Raw genomic sequence first — 15,487 nt, forward strand, 5'->3', positions numbered from 1 at the left:
CAAGAGGATCGTGGGCTCAAAAAAACGAAATCGTACCCAGGGCTCAACAAGGACTCAACCGGGTTTCTTCTTGACAGTTCACAACATGTCGGATAGATAACTAGGTGATGCTGTTATTTTTGGTCTTTAATTGAGGTAAGAATTATTCACTGTATCTTCCAGTAATGAAATGTGATCCTTGATGCTGATTTCATGTATTGAACATTGGTTTACTATATTTCCGTCCTCTACTTCCTATTTATCTCCTCCACTTTGTAGAGTAGTATGTACAGTGTGGGGCCCAGTTGTCGGCAGGGCCCAGTTCTCGGCCACTTTTTGTTCAGCGTTTACTTTTCGCGCCACAAATGAATCTGAATAAAAAGCAATTGTTTCCAAAGGTAGCTTGATTCCTTGTCTTCCGTTCTGCCGAGTTTTGTTTCGTCCTGCCGAGTTTTTCTGTGAGCACGTCGAGGTGACGCGAAGGTAGGTGAATTTGGTTTCCCCGAAAACGTGTTTGTTTACCGCTACTCGAATTACATGGTTTAACTCAAGTTTATATTTTGTCCGTCTAGAAAGCCCAAATGAGCCAATTCTTGGCATAAAGGACGTAGAGTGATAAAGCTATCTGTTAAATATATTTTCCTGGCCTGTTTAATTCTTTGACCTAAATTCACTCCTCAATATTTCCTTAGTACTTTTGTGTATTTGCCTATTCTCGGCCACCCTGCTCGCCTTCAACACTAAAAGCGCTCATAGTTTTGTGTGGAGTATTCGTGTCAAGTCAGTTGTAAAAATAAAGCTGTAATGGGGTGGCATGCTAAAAACTATGAGCTCTGACTTAACACCGTTTTAAATACCCAACTCTTTTTTAGCCTCGCTTGACTGCACTTAAGAGTAAAACTAGATTGCTAAAAACTTCCTTTTCTAACATGAAACAAAGCTCTTTAAGGATAATTTGTGATCGAAATATCAAAACACAAGCCTTATAAGTGATTTAACAACAAAAAATGGTAATAAAGCATTGTTTATTCTGAGGAATCGCGTGCACTCTTTTGTGGCCGAGAACTGGGCCCGCTGGCCGATAACTGGGCCCATGAACGAAGCCTCTATTTTCGTTATTACTCGGGAGAAAACAGCTTTGAGCAGTCGACAGCTCTACATGTGTAAACTGAATGCTGAAGCTAGTTATGCGTGAAATTTTAAGTCCTGACGGCTATTCCATGTGTGATAAGAAGCCAAGGTCCTATCCCTGTTCTGCCTATCTCTCAGACAACTGTTTCTTAGCAATCTTTGAGGAGAATTTTGATCATAAATACTTTGTAGATTTAAAAGAAATGAAGTTTATTTTATGAGGGTTTAATTAAAGGCAGAGTAGAGCCTAACAGCTCTTTTTTTTTAGATGGAAGACAAACCAAGTGAACCATGTGATGCTGAGCTTACCAAGCTTCAATTAGAAACCAAAGACACATTGAATGTTTTTGGAGAAGAACGGGTCAGTGGAGATGGTGAAGAGGAGCCAGTAGAAGGAAATGACTCAACTACACAGCTAACAGCTGAAAAAGGAGACAGTCTGTCATTAAGTTCAGAGAGTTCATCTGAAAATGACAGTTTGAGAAGTAAAGTTCCACGTGTCAACTGTCCAGAACATATTGTAAGCAGAAATGAAACAGTCTGAACCTTGCAGCTGTATTTGTACTTTGGTTTTAAACATAACATCATTGATTATGGTTTACCTCACTTTCTGAAGCCTTTGCTACAATGCCAGACTGTTCCCTAGAATAATAATAATTTGAAATTACATGGAAATCAGCGCTCATTCTAAGTTTGTCACGGGGTGTCGGGGGAGGGGTACTCTCACAAATGAAATGTCCCTGGGCAGTACAAATGTTTTAAGATCGTTGTGATAACAGGGAAAAAAAAACTTGTGACAAAAAGGAAATCCAACGTAAAGCTAGCTTGAAATTAATACCCTTGTCTGTGGGGTGTTGTTTTGTGATTTGCTACAAACTTCTGTGATGCCTATGTTAATATGCTCAGGGGTTGACTCCTAGGGATTTAACAGTTTCAGTGATGCTTGTGATTGTCGTACTGTGATTCCAAGCAAAAAATCATGACTATATTACATATTCAAGAGATATGGTATTCTGGCTATGAAATGGCTATGAACTACAGATATATATCTTGGTATTTGAATAACTTGATGCATTCACTTGGACAAAATTTGTTTGTATAATGAAGATATGCAAATGAGAAAAGAAAATACCTTGAAATAATATTTTGATACTAATGGCAAATGTTGTTTATTTCAGATTCTATGTCTTGATTTGTCCCCTGAGATGAAATCACTGTCTTTTCAGTGTAAAAGTGTTCCAGATAGGTAACACACCGCTCACTCACTCCACTTAGTGTCACATAGCATAGAAGACTGTAGCTACTTCATATACAATATTTTAGACTTCATTAACAACCATGGTTTTAGTGTGGCCTAATTTTTCGTACAGAGTGCACTATTAGGATGTTTTGGGGGCTGATGTCTGCTAGGGTGCTAAGGCAATAAGGTGTAAACTTTAATGTTTGTTTAATTAATTAATATCAATTAATTTATTACTCTTGAGGCAGGGAAGTGGTTTGGAAGGGGTAGGTGCCTGTATGCACTATGTAAAAATGTGTATCACCTACCTTACTTTATTCATAGCATCACAAAGCTATACATTTGGTTTAGGAAACCTCTTGCTCTCCTTGTGGTGCTATTCTCTTTAGAACAAAACCAATTTGCCCTAAACGCATGCACAGTGTGCAGTGCCGACTATGTATTAGGTGAAAGATGCATTTCATTTGAGATCACATGACACAAAAATGTTGAGTGCTTTTCCCTGTGGTAGAACCCAACATGTAAGACGCATGCATTCCAGCATTGTTAGGGTGATATACTCCATTTTCATCCCCAGAGCCACGTGGTTTTTTATATGTCATGTGATATGACCGAGGACAGCAGTTATTTTTCGGCTAACGTCACTTCTTCGTTTTAGTGCAAAAAAACGCTACTGTGATGGTGTATCTTTTAGAATTGCCCCACCTCAGTTAACCAAATGTCATTTGCTATTATCAAACTATGCTAGTGTGTTTGCCAGGGTTCAAATTATGAATGGAAACCTTTTGCTTCTCCTTAGCAGCTTATTTATTTCTCTTTCAATTGAGGTCAAGAAGTTTACATCCAGCCAAACTTTCCCAATTTAGTGGGATTAAAACTTGTCAAATTGTGAATCTGTGACAAAAGAAACCAGGAAAGTGTTCAAATGTTGCTACAGACTCCGTGGCATGTAATGAAAGCGCAAATTAATTTAATCTGTCTTTCAGAGGACTCCTTCACTGATGTAGGATATATCATCTCGGTCATCTTAGTAGTGGTGGCCTTTAATACTTCTTCTTGAAACACCAATGCTTCTCAGTTGTATTAATCGGTATCACTGAGGTGGCAACTGAACAAGAACATGGTATTCCGTGACTATTTGATAATTATCGGTGAAAATAAAATCTTTCAATCGTTCTTCCTCCATTTCCTCACAACATATTTAACTTTCATCCATTTCCTCATAAGATATTTACTTTCTTCCATTTATCTCTAAAGTTTGGGAGATAACAAGAGTTCTATGTTACATACCTATGCGAGAAAAACAAAAGTATCAGGTTACAAACGTTGGCATGAAAAGTAAAATTTTCATGTTTGCTACTTTGACGTATTATTGAATTTGAAATGAACGAAAATCAACGTAAAACACCAGAGTAAAATTTGAAAGTTGTCTTGAGAAAGAGTAATTGTAAGTTATTGTTGAACATCGAATGAAAAGACAGACATGAAACATACGCACTGCTAAGATTGTGACAAGATTATTTCTTATCAAGGTTTCTGTCCGATCATATTCTGCAAGGGGAAAAGCCCTAGGTACCAAAGTAAATACAAACTGGGAGTGAACACAACATGTGTGACTATCGTGCCAGAGGTATACATTGCACTCTGCACTATCTGAGATTGTCTCACTAGTTTCTACCGGGAGGAACAGCACATGAAAAAAATTGCAAAAATAATATATGGCTGTTTATACAGCATTTGATCATTTAATTGTAATTAAATAAAATAATGTAAAAACCCATATGCACGTTTAATATGTCTTTTATGTTTACATTTTTTTACAGAACAGTATTTCAACTGGTTCAAAGGTCAATAGAAATTTTTGTAAAAACCAAGTCTAAAATGAATGCCCAGCATCAGTTTTCTTTCATGGTTTTGGATGATAAGGCATCATGGGTAAGTTATCTGGATCTTATATAAACAACAGAACCACTTCACCCCAATACCCCCGTAATCTAAATTCATTTGTTCTCCATAATTATTTATGGTTACTATAAGTCAAGTTTTTTTGCACAGGTTCTGGAAATCTGTTTTCTAAATAGTACAGACCAATTTTCAGATATCAAGAATGCTTGTTGTCCAGTTATTAGCCACAGGTGTTCTCACTTGAGCTCTCTCACAGGATAAGTGACATTCTGCTGAGCCTCTATAAGGCCCATACCTGCAAAAGTTGATTATGTCACACTTTCATGTAATTGTTTATTTTCAACCAAATTGTTGCTTTTGTGTGAAAAATCATTTTGGAAGAAATCACAGTATTGGTATTTGAAGAGCATTTCCTTTTTAAAAAAATAATGATTACAGACCTACTTGGTGGAGTAACAAATATGTACTTGTTAATACTCTGTCTTATAAATTCTCGCTTTAATCTCTAAGATCATCATTTCATCAATAGCAAGGGTCACAACTTTGGTTTCTTCAGAAATACCATACAGAGGCTCCCTGCTCTGTCAACTTGTTCTAAAATCTTCCTTATTCCTAGAGAGTAGGACACGCTCGCATTCGGGTTAAAGGCAAAATTAAGCTTTACCAAACGAAACACTTGATAAATTTTACTCTCTCCATTGCCTGTAGGCAGAATCGCAAGAATATCACGGCCTGTGAGAAGCAATTCCAACGCCTTGCTCTGGTTCCAAAGCTTGCTATTTTCAGGGAGCAAGATAAACATTCCTGCAAGATGTCACACATATCTCGAATGTTGACAACGTGTTGTCAATGCTCCTAACATAAGCCAATCATATTTTTGCATTGTGAGAGCAACGCATAATTCAAACTCTCTGGCTTAGGTGGTAGTCACTCCTTTCGCATATGTCTCACCCTTAGGATTTCACGTAGCTATTTTTCCCTTGCAGTTTATTTACGGTCTCACTTGACAGACTAAACAAAAAAGGGACTACTCGTAGTCTAAATCAATTTTAAAAAATGCATGCCAGTTAGTATTGATTCACCCAAAAGGTAGCAATGCAAAAATACAACTGTAAATTGAAAAAAAAAAACATGAGGGGACGCAAGCGGCAAAAACTGGAAGTATCACTTCACACAGAGAGTTTGTCTGCAGTTAGTGATGGCATGAGTTCCCGTCATATAAAGTGTTGGTCAGTTGTCATCTGTCTTCCTCTGAGACATCTGACATATGTTGTTGTCTGATCTGTGTTCAACCTATTTACTGCGTAAGATCTTGTCGCGATGCCTTGTGGTTAAAAACAGGATTGTGATGGTGCCAATGAAAGGTTTCTTGCTCTTCACTCTTGCCATCAACAATGATGTATTGTACTTGCACCAGACAAATACTGGTATGGCCTAAGTAGTAGTATTTGTAGAGGAAGCCCCGGTCAGTTCCTCAAGAAAGATTCAGTTTTGTCGAGTTTCCCCGATGAATTTAGAACTGAAGAAGATCTGAAAAAGATTACTTCAGCTGGCCGATGGAGACAGTTATGACGGTAAGGCCTGCTCTTAATTAATACTTCGAAATTGTGGCTTCATCATTTGATTTGCTGGCTGTTTTGTTACGCCAATAGCTGGAGAAGAACTCATCGTCGGAAAACAGTGCATTTGCACATCAAAGATTATTTGACGACATTTGCAAATGCCAAGTCCAGTGAAAACGCCAACACCTGTGGACGTCAAAAAGGTCAACAATCATGGATCGTAATAGGAGTGCCAGCTAGTGGAACAAGAGATTGCATTTGCTCAGAGGTCTCGGCAAATCTGCAAGATAGGTAGCTTAATGTTTTGTTCATTAGAACTGGCAGGTGACTAACCTCAAACAGTTTGATGTAACATGAAAGAAATAATCACGCAGCTCAATGTTTTGTTCATCAGAACTGGCAGGTGACCCACTTCAAACACTTTGATGTAACGCAAAAGAAATAGTCGCACAGCTTAATATTTTGTTCATCAGAACTGGCGGGTGACCCACCTCAAACACTTTGATGTAACGCAAAAGAAAAAGTCGCGCAGCTTAATATTTTGTTCATCAGAACTGGTGGGTGACCCACCTCAAGGACTTTGATGTAATGCAAAAGAAATAATCATGCAGCTTAATGTTTTGTTCATCAGAAGTGGCCCACTTCATACAGTTCGATGTAACATAGCCTGAATTGTCATGTAACACAGCATTACCAGTAATCATTTGCAAACACATCAGGTATGCTCAGATTGTGAGCATGAAAACACTGTCCATAGCTTCCACTACAAGATCCACTTTGAACTGTTCTGAGTCTTAATGGTACCATCCATCTAGTGTGTAGATAAAGTACTTTAAAATTGAGTAATCATTATTATCGTCCGTCACACAAGGGGCCCAAACGAATAAAGAAACTATTGCTTGTGCTTCAGACAAGAGCACGCATCAATTACATTTTGATGACGTGTATCAGTTGGCCCTTTGTATTTCTCTCTTCTCATATTTATTTTGCTTCATCTGATGTCCTTCAGATCTGACGAAATTTATATGACAGTAAAACAGTTTGCAACACCTTGCCCGGCTCACCTGGGGTTAGGTATGTTGGGAGTGCTAGGAAACTTTTCAGGCAATACTTTGTGGTACTTCCAGTTTCGCCGCTTGCGTCCCCTCATGATAATGATCTAAGCATGGGAAAACATTCTTTAACCCTTCACCCCCTAGGGCAAATGACAGTTTTTCCTAAATCAGCAAATAGAGGCTCTCTGCCTGTGTACAATATACCATTTGAAAGGCACTGATCAGCTTACTTAAGAACTGACATTAGCAACTAAGAAGGAGGTTGTCATTTTGAGAGAAATTGTTTTGAAATGTGAAAATGAAGAGCTTCTAACACATATCAATTCTCAAATATCATAGGTATGCCCCCGAACTGTAGCTTATTTAGTAGGTCTTAGTACATAGCTTGATGTGAAACAAGTCTTGTATTCCATGTGCATCTCAAAGAAGAAATTTTAAAATTAAGGGGGCGGTTAACCATATGTTAGATAGGAGGGGGTCACAATTCTATGCCTTCAATGAGCAGATCTTTACAAGACAATTTTCATGGCTAAAATTCATAGAAATCTTTCAAATATTCACAAAGTTATGATGTTGTGTGCCAAATGGCACTCTTGTTGGCTATTGCTTTAAGTGATTATATATGGAAAGAACATTTTTGTTATTTTTCTTATTGTAAAAGTTTGTTAATTATTATTTTTTCTTCATGCATCTTTAGTACAAGCATTTCACTAGTGATGTGGAAACTATCTGCAGCACTTTGAATCACCTATACCCGGAGGAGGAAATTCAAAATCAGAATGAATTCCATATCCTTTAAAATAGTTTTTTTATTATAATACTATTACGGAAAATGTACTTTCAGCAGTCATAAATGTACAAAGAAATGGATTCTATTGTTGTTACTGATTTCTGTTTCCATTTGGGTTTATGTAGGAAAATGATTTATTGCTAAAAATATGTTTTGGTTAGCATCAGTGAGAGTGAAAGAAAGACTGTAGTACATGTAAACCTAAATTATTCTTGCAAGAACATAACATTCATCACTGGCTTCTGATAGCTATTACAAATTATTGTTTTAAATGAAAGCCAACTATTGCCAATAGAAATTAGAATTTGCAAAAGTGATTTCTCTCCATGTTTCACCATTTGCAGACCCAAGTTTGTAACTTTTGCACACAACATTCCATAAAACCATAGGATATCAAACATGTTGCCATTCTTGATTTCTCTGCATCTACAACATTTGTAGTGAAAGTTCCCTTTTTCATTTGATAATGCTAATAAAATATAATAAATAATTAAATTCAGAAGAGCAGTCAACTTGATTATCCCTGACTGAAAAGTAGGAAGTAGTCATGACTAAAAACTCTCTTAGCTCTGTCACACAAAATAGCAGTTATCTCATTTCTGCAATGTAAATGTACTGTACTGCACCTTTCAAGAAAATGTGAACTGTGCTTGATCACTTATTTTGTTTTTCTGCATCAATCATCATAACAGACCTGTCAGTAAAGAGGAGTTGAATTCAACAGGTTTAAAAGGTCTTCTCTGTGGGTTGCAATCCGTAGATTACAATCAATGTTACTTAGATTTTGAACTTCAATGCTTGTGTGTTATTGAAAGCTGCAGTAAACTGATTTTGCTTATCTTTTTCCTGAGTTGCCGCACTTTTGGCGATACAATAAACTTGCTATTGAAAATTATGTTGATTTATCTTGACTGTTACTTCAAAAATGTGTGATCTTTTTGAAGCAGTGTAAGTATTACTTTAGTAGTGATTTGATTTTGCACCTGCCTACTAGTAAGCTTTCTAAAATGATGTTTCATTTTTATTCACTGTTTTGTATTGTTACATAATATTATTATTGTTATTATTGCTTTGTCTTTGCATATAACTAGGCATGACAACATTACGTTGCCACTTGTAGAAGACATTTTGTTGCCTCCTCCTTATGTGGTTCGACTTGTTATAGTGTATGGACGCTCGCACTGCATGCCTCGAGTGTCTACACAAGCCAAGCAGGTATGTTTATGAGAGTTTATTCGTCTATCATTTTATAGATTTAAAATCAAGTGATTAACCTCTCATTGTACAATATCGTAACATTGTTCAGCAGACACAACAAACTATTGCAGCTATTCTGATATATTTTTTATTTCTCAAATCTAATATGAAAAGAACTGCATTGCAATTAGTAAGGAGATTACTTTATTGAAATTATCCAGGTTACTTTTGAGACAAATACAGTAAATGATTGGATTACTTTGTGACAAGCTACCAAGTATGCCTGATAAGCAATGACACACATTCCCCTGATGGCCAGTTATTGGTTCAATAAACAGCTTGAGTTAGACCAATAAACCATATGAATGTGCTCTCCATTTCCTTGATTGGCTCTCAATTATTTATTTACAGGTATTATCATCACTGCTGGAATCTCCATATTTCTTTCTTGACATTCTATACGTTCACGAACTTCCATCGGAAATTAATTTGTGCAAAGTAAGTAATTAGGTAGCTTCTGATGCAGAATTGTGTTCAGCACAGCTAATTGCTCTGTTTTTGGAATTTCCTTAGTTACTTGTCACTTTCCAAATTTTCTTGAACATCAAACTGATTACTACGTGCCATTTGTCAATAAAAATATTATCTCTTCATATTTTAGCACTGAGGGTAAACTGGAAGCTGAGCACTGAAGCATACAATGCATTGCATGTGTCAGATATTTCTACTGCAGATTTATTTTTTCACAAAAGATGTTTTAACCTAAGGGTCTGTTATTGTGGTGAAACGACTGACTCTGATATAATAAAAATTAAGATAAAAACGTTCGCTGGCTAAAAAATTTCAAAAAAGAACATAAGCTCTGATATGTTGTAAATTTTGCAGGAAATCTATGATTACTTCTGTGACATGGATGAAGAGGAAGAAGGCTACATATTGGAAGTGTCACGCAGCACAACTCGTCTCTTTGACCACATGGCAGCGTTACTTGCTCATCCGTTACAGAGACCGAAACAGCGTGACACTTTTTACAAACTAACTCCAAGGGGGGATGAAGAGTCCATTTTGTAGTATTGTACATAGTGCACGATAAGCAAATAGAATAATTTTTAATCCAGCTGTGAAATATTAAACAAAATCTGTGGCTCAAGTGATTATTCGGTTTCCACCACTCTCAATAAGCCGTTTACAATCCGCGAAATTTACATTTTCAGAAGAGCTAACTCCCTTTAAAATGAGTGGCACGCAATGCGTGCAGAAGCGATGAGCATTAACACTGTCTTAAGGTGGCTCCCTATAGTTTTACGATCGCGCGAGCGCTGAGGAAGTAATCTGCGCGCGCTCAAAGGTAAACGTCAGTGTTTTTCGATATTTTATTACGTCAACATGAGCACAAAAAGAAAAACTGACAGTGAATTTTCTCGCGTTTCCTTCGGTGAAATTCCGTAAAATTTGGCAGATTGGTAGCAAATATTTTACTTTTGTCGGAGCGCGTTTTTCAGGGAAATCTATAAGGCCAGATTTTTTGCAGTGGTAAAAGACATAAATTTGAAAATATCGAAAAAACTGCCTTTACAAACCCTACTTTTTTCGTGTTTAAAATTCGTATCCCGCTGGAGGCGATGTGATGTAAAAATTTTGGAAGATTTCACCGAAGGAAATTCATGAAAATCACAAACAAAGCCATAAAAACAGTAAAAAACACTTTTGTTTGGCCATTTATAATTTAAGACTAAATCCCAAAATTTTAACAGAGATGATAGCAAAACACTATTTAATCATTGCTTATTACATGTAATAAGTTTGAGAGGATTAGGTGTGAAAGCGAATGTAAAAACAGCATTCAAAACATAACACTTACGCGCGCAACGCCATAAATGATTACCCTATAGAGCCTTGGTTACCCAAGGAATTACTAAACAAACAAACAAACAATAAGCTGAGCTTCAAACACTGAAACACTTCTTAAAGCACTTATTCACGCTCAAATCATAGATTTGAGTGTTACCGTCATAAAATAAAGTCTCTTACCTACTTTACAGAATGTTTCGTGTAAATAAAACAACATTTCGAAAATGCGAAAATGAAATAAACTAGTTTGGGCTTTTAGGTTTTCCTTCTTTTCTATTTACCCAGGTTTGATCTTGGCTCAAATGAAAAAAACTGAAGATAGATATTATCCAAAATATAAAACATTCTTTTCGAAACGATTATGGGATAAAGAAAAAGAAACACTGAGTCTCTGGAAGACGTTGAACCCACGACCTTCCGAACTCAGTTGCTCAGTTATATGTGATTATTGTGCCGTAAAAAACTTAGTCCGAGCGCGTAAAACAAAATTTCGATATAGAAAAAGATGAACCTGTTTAAGCTTCTGTTGGGTTTTCCTTCCTTTATTTTTGGCTTCATAGAAATAGACATAGTGTATTTTACTGGGTCGCCTCTCTGTAACCCAGTTCTAATCTTTTATCTGTAACTTTTCACTGGGGAAGTTATTCAGTTGATGTGGGACATAACTTAGATTTTTTACTTTGAATAGTTGCCCCTTGCAGGGTTTCAGCCCAGAGAGGCCAAAACCCAAAGAGGCATTCGGGGAGTCCCCTGCTGATATATATGGTATACGGACTCGGGGAGACGGCTATGTTCGGCGCGTTGGAAGTTTCTGTACTGAGTTCTGTACAACACTTTTAATCAGACTTGTTTTCACGTTGCGTCGTGCGATGACCTTTTAACGTATATTCATTCAGTCATATCGTAAATAACGATCACGATCGCCAAGCGCGTTTAACATTTAGAAAAACTGTTCTGTGTCCTATTAGTGAAAACTTATTAGAGCCGATTCAGCTAAAGTCAAGAACTGTCCACCATTAAATATCTGCATCGGGGCTTGCTCAGTGTAATTTATGTCTAATTAATGTGTTGGGGCTGATACTGTACTTGTCACTGGCATTCATTCTTTAGTCCCAAATGCGCTATAAATGAGGTCTATAAAGATATTATCACTTAGTTACCGGCTAGTTACACATGTAAGGCTTCGCTCGTGGTAAAAACTCATTGTTTTACTTTCCGTTTGAAATCTTGTTGGCTGCTAATAACTTCCTTGGTATTACCCTTGTCTTCATAGAAACAAATTATTGGGTTCAAAGTCTTGAGTTGATCACATTAATTTGTATCAAGATGAGCCGCAAAAAGTCACTTCAGAAACATTAAGCTTTCCAAACAATCCAGAATGTGTCGATCAGCAAAATGGGCCAAGCCATCTTGAAAAAGAATCCTTATGAAACTAGAGTAGTGACCGATAAATTGGAAGACATTGAATTTCACAAAAGAAAATGGAAAAAATGATTTTTCTTGGAGACTAAATGACACGAGACGAATTCAAACAGACTCGTAACATGGAAAGTTCGTCGTGTGTTTGATTCTATTGTGGGTCTCAAGGAGGGAAAATGGTTCGTATCCCCGACACAGCACAACATCCCTCTAGAACTGAGACAAATGTTGGAATCAATCAACAGGTCAGAAAAACGTCAGTGTGATAACAGGTTTTTGGGCCGCTTAAGTTGTTATCCTTGTTACAACAATCCAGAGGGAAACACGCTTGCAGCGACGGAGTTTGTCAGACTCCTAGAGGACTCGGGATCTGTTACAGCAAAACAATCCAACGGGAAGACAGAGAATACGCAGTTACTTGGGTCCAACAGTAGAGTTTAATCCAGTAACGTACTCGGAACGTAACCCGAATGTAACCAATACGGGATAGTGGTATCCGGCGTCCCACCACCGGGGGCGTAACCGAAGAACAATTTACAAAACACCTGTATTTATGCTAGACTCTAAACAAGTGATCTAATATTTCGTTTAGTAAACCTAAACTCCTATTGGCTGCCAATGAGCACGTTGTTCTAGGCTATTCCATCATAGGCAGTCAGTTATTCTGCTCGTAAATATTAACTACTTACAACTTCAGGTAGTTCTCACTACAAGGTGTTACACGATGATACAGATAGACAGGTGGTTACCATGGTTATTGGACTTTCACGTGACTGCTAACTGTTGGCTTTTTTATGGTTATGAATATCGGCAAATTCTCCCATCACACTTGCCTGCCGACACAGGTCAAACACTTTCTTTGCAAACTGAATCTTTGTTCATCCCGGGACTGACCGCCTGATGTAACTGTTAAAATTGACTGAATTTATAAAAGTAACTCACGCCACGGGAACAATAATCCCCTTTTGAAATAATCACCAGTAACAGTGTTCATTTAGGCAAAATACCTGGTAGCAGGTCTTTATTTTGAGTGGCAGCAAACGTCTTTTCTTTATTTCCCTTCCTTATCTCTTCCAGACCTGTTGACCTGGAGGCGCCTGAATTAACTCTTTAATTTAAGGAGCGCATTTAATGCTTTTAATGCTGGACATTTCAGGGCTTTTCAGCTCTCGTTATATTCGTCAGAGGGTTTGAAGACTAGTCGAGCATTGTGTCGTATTTGCAAAACAAATATGTCATCCATCCGTCTTCATATCGGTTTGTGGCTTTTGTTACTTACATTAATTTTACGGGTCAGTCCCTTGTTGTCACTTGTTTATCTTTAGCCTTGCGGTGCTTTTCATATTAAAATTCGAGGAAAATATTATGTGGTCATGCCTTATGAATACTTTGTTCTTGCACCTTGTTATTTAGTCGAAAGTGCTTGTTGTAGTTGCCTGCAGGGGTTAGTCCGTGTTATTTGCTGATAGTGGAATGTAATAAAAACATCGTACTGTTTTCATGATGAAAACATCATTATCAAAAGAGGAGAAAATGCTGGCCTCTGCAAGCTGGAGAAGAGCAAACGCTGATAATTCACGCGAAGAACAGAGCTTACAGAAAGAAAAGCGTCGGCTTCTTAAACAGTTCGAAGCTGAAACTGGTCAGCTCAAAGCCGCGCGAAATCGGTTCGAATTGCAGTACAAAGCAGGACGGAAAACGTCCTTTACTTTACCACCTCTCCGGGACGAAAGCAGCGCTCGTTTGAGGCTTCCTAAGAGATCGGTTGAAAGGAGGGATTCCTTTGGGAGTTCGAAGTCGCTGCCTTCTTTACCGAGTTCAGAAGACTCTTTGTCTACAGTGGCTGCCAGCGATACAAGATTACGATCAAGAAGTATTAGCAGTGCCGCTGATTCTCACTCTGCAGGAGCAGTTAATAATCGTAATGATGTGGCTGAAAAAATTGTTGTAACATACCGACGACGCACACAATCTTACGCTGGATTTCCCAATACATAAACACGTATGTCATGTGACCAGTTTCAACCACACAGCTGCGATAATAAGGACAGTTATGCATTTCTGAGCGTCTTGTTTAAATACCGCACAGTCAGTTAAGTAGAAAAAGAAGCAGAGTATAAAATAAGAATTACTCTTGGGTGAGTGTCCACGGATGATACCGCATTGCTTGAAAACAAGCTAGAAAATTAAGAACGTTGGAGGACCTTGAGGTTGAAGAACCTCTTAGGGATATGTACTCCGTTTAGAAATCAATTATGGGCGAACATACTGAAATGTAGCAACTAGATTTTATCATTCTTTTGTGTAAACACAATACGTAGTTTGGCTTTTAGCCTGCGGCAAACTAACTGCTACTTAACACTCACTGATTTGCTTGTCCTATAGCCGACGTAATCAAAACATGAACTCATAAATGCCGTTATCCTCTTGTGTTGAAGGATTACACAATGTTTCTGTGCTCTACACCTCTTTTTAATATACACACACTGACAGGCAGATCATTTTGTTTCACTTCATTAAACTGGTCGGCATAACAATGACCGCTCTCACTGTTATTCTGCAGATGACAGTTTAAAGTGCAACTAGCACTTAATTAACACTTGGATTAAAACGAATTTTGAAACACGTTCCGCAGCTAAAAACGTTCATATGCATTATGGGAATTATGATCACTACATTTATATGTTAATACGCTGATTAAAATTATCTTTACACCAAGGGCTTGACGATTGAAATATAAACCACAGAATTGGTCAGACTGTAGAGATAGTAAATTGGGAGACCAGTTTCACGCCTACCTAACAGCTCAGGCACAAAATGCTGTCCCTAGAAGTTTTGTTTTTTTAACATACCAAGCCTACCAAAACTCGAACGCACTCTTTAATCTACGATTACTACTAGTTCTTATAATATTGAAGGAGATACTTTTTTTTCTATAGATTTCCTGTTTACCCGCAAGCTACAATCAAATTGTTTATGTTTGACTTAGCTTAAAGTAAACAAGATTTTTCCAATATCCATGTCTCACTTAAGTGAAATTGGGCAAAACACTCCTGGCAGTCCTAGCATTCTCAAGTTGATTGTCTAAAATAAATTCAAAATCATGTATTGTAATTTTTGCATAGTAGTAATCATACAGCTGTTTCATAATGTTAACTGAACAAGGATCATAACCAATTTATCTTGACCCAAAATGCACTGCTGACTCATATACATAATTATATTGTCAATTTTGGACTGACTGGTAAATATGGTGAACTCTCATTTAATGATTTCATTTTGAAACAGACTGTTGTTATTCTTTGACACTACATCATGTACAAGTTAATATGATAACAATGTTCTAATTCCAATCAAA

At 37.4% G+C, this 15,487-nt stretch overlaps 1 protein-coding gene across 1 annotated transcript; it reads left to right on the forward strand.

Annotated features, from left to right (window-relative positions):
• Window positions 1-35: 35 nt before the first annotated feature.
• On the forward strand, window positions 36-10,797 carry LOC145467644 (BRISC and BRCA1-A complex member 1-like). The gene is made up of 9 exons (XM_081451222.1): window positions 36-135; window positions 1,379-1,630; window positions 2,289-2,356; window positions 4,174-4,285; window positions 7,570-7,660; window positions 8,586-8,610; window positions 8,754-8,877; window positions 9,271-9,357; window positions 9,745-10,797. Exons 2-9 carry the CDS (start codon window positions 1,379-1,381, stop codon window positions 9,928-9,930), a joined length of 945 nt encoding a protein of 314 aa, XP_081307348.1. The 5' UTR covers window positions 36-135; the 3' UTR covers window positions 9,931-10,797.
• The last annotated feature ends 4,690 nt before the right edge of the window (window positions 10,798-15,487 follow it).

This window comes from Orbicella franksi, chromosome 14 (assembly GCF_964199315.1).
Source record: "Orbicella franksi chromosome 14, jaOrbFran1.1, whole genome shotgun sequence".
NCBI lineage: Eukaryota > Metazoa > Cnidaria > Anthozoa > Scleractinia > Merulinidae > Orbicella > Orbicella franksi.

Bases quoted from the DNA above. Each gene is read 5' to 3' on its own strand.
- LOC145467644 (XM_081451222.1), top strand. From the start codon at position 1,379: ATGGAAGACAAACCAAGTGAACCATGTGATGCTGAGCTTACCAAGCTT. The intron at 1,631-2,288 runs GTAAGCAGAAAT...TGTTTATTTCAG, and splicing joins TCAACTGTCCAGAACATATT to ATTCTATGTCTTGATTTGTC. The intron at 8,878-9,270 runs GTATGTTTATGA...ATTTATTTACAG, and splicing joins TGTCTACACAAGCCAAGCAG to GTATTATCATCACTGCTGGA.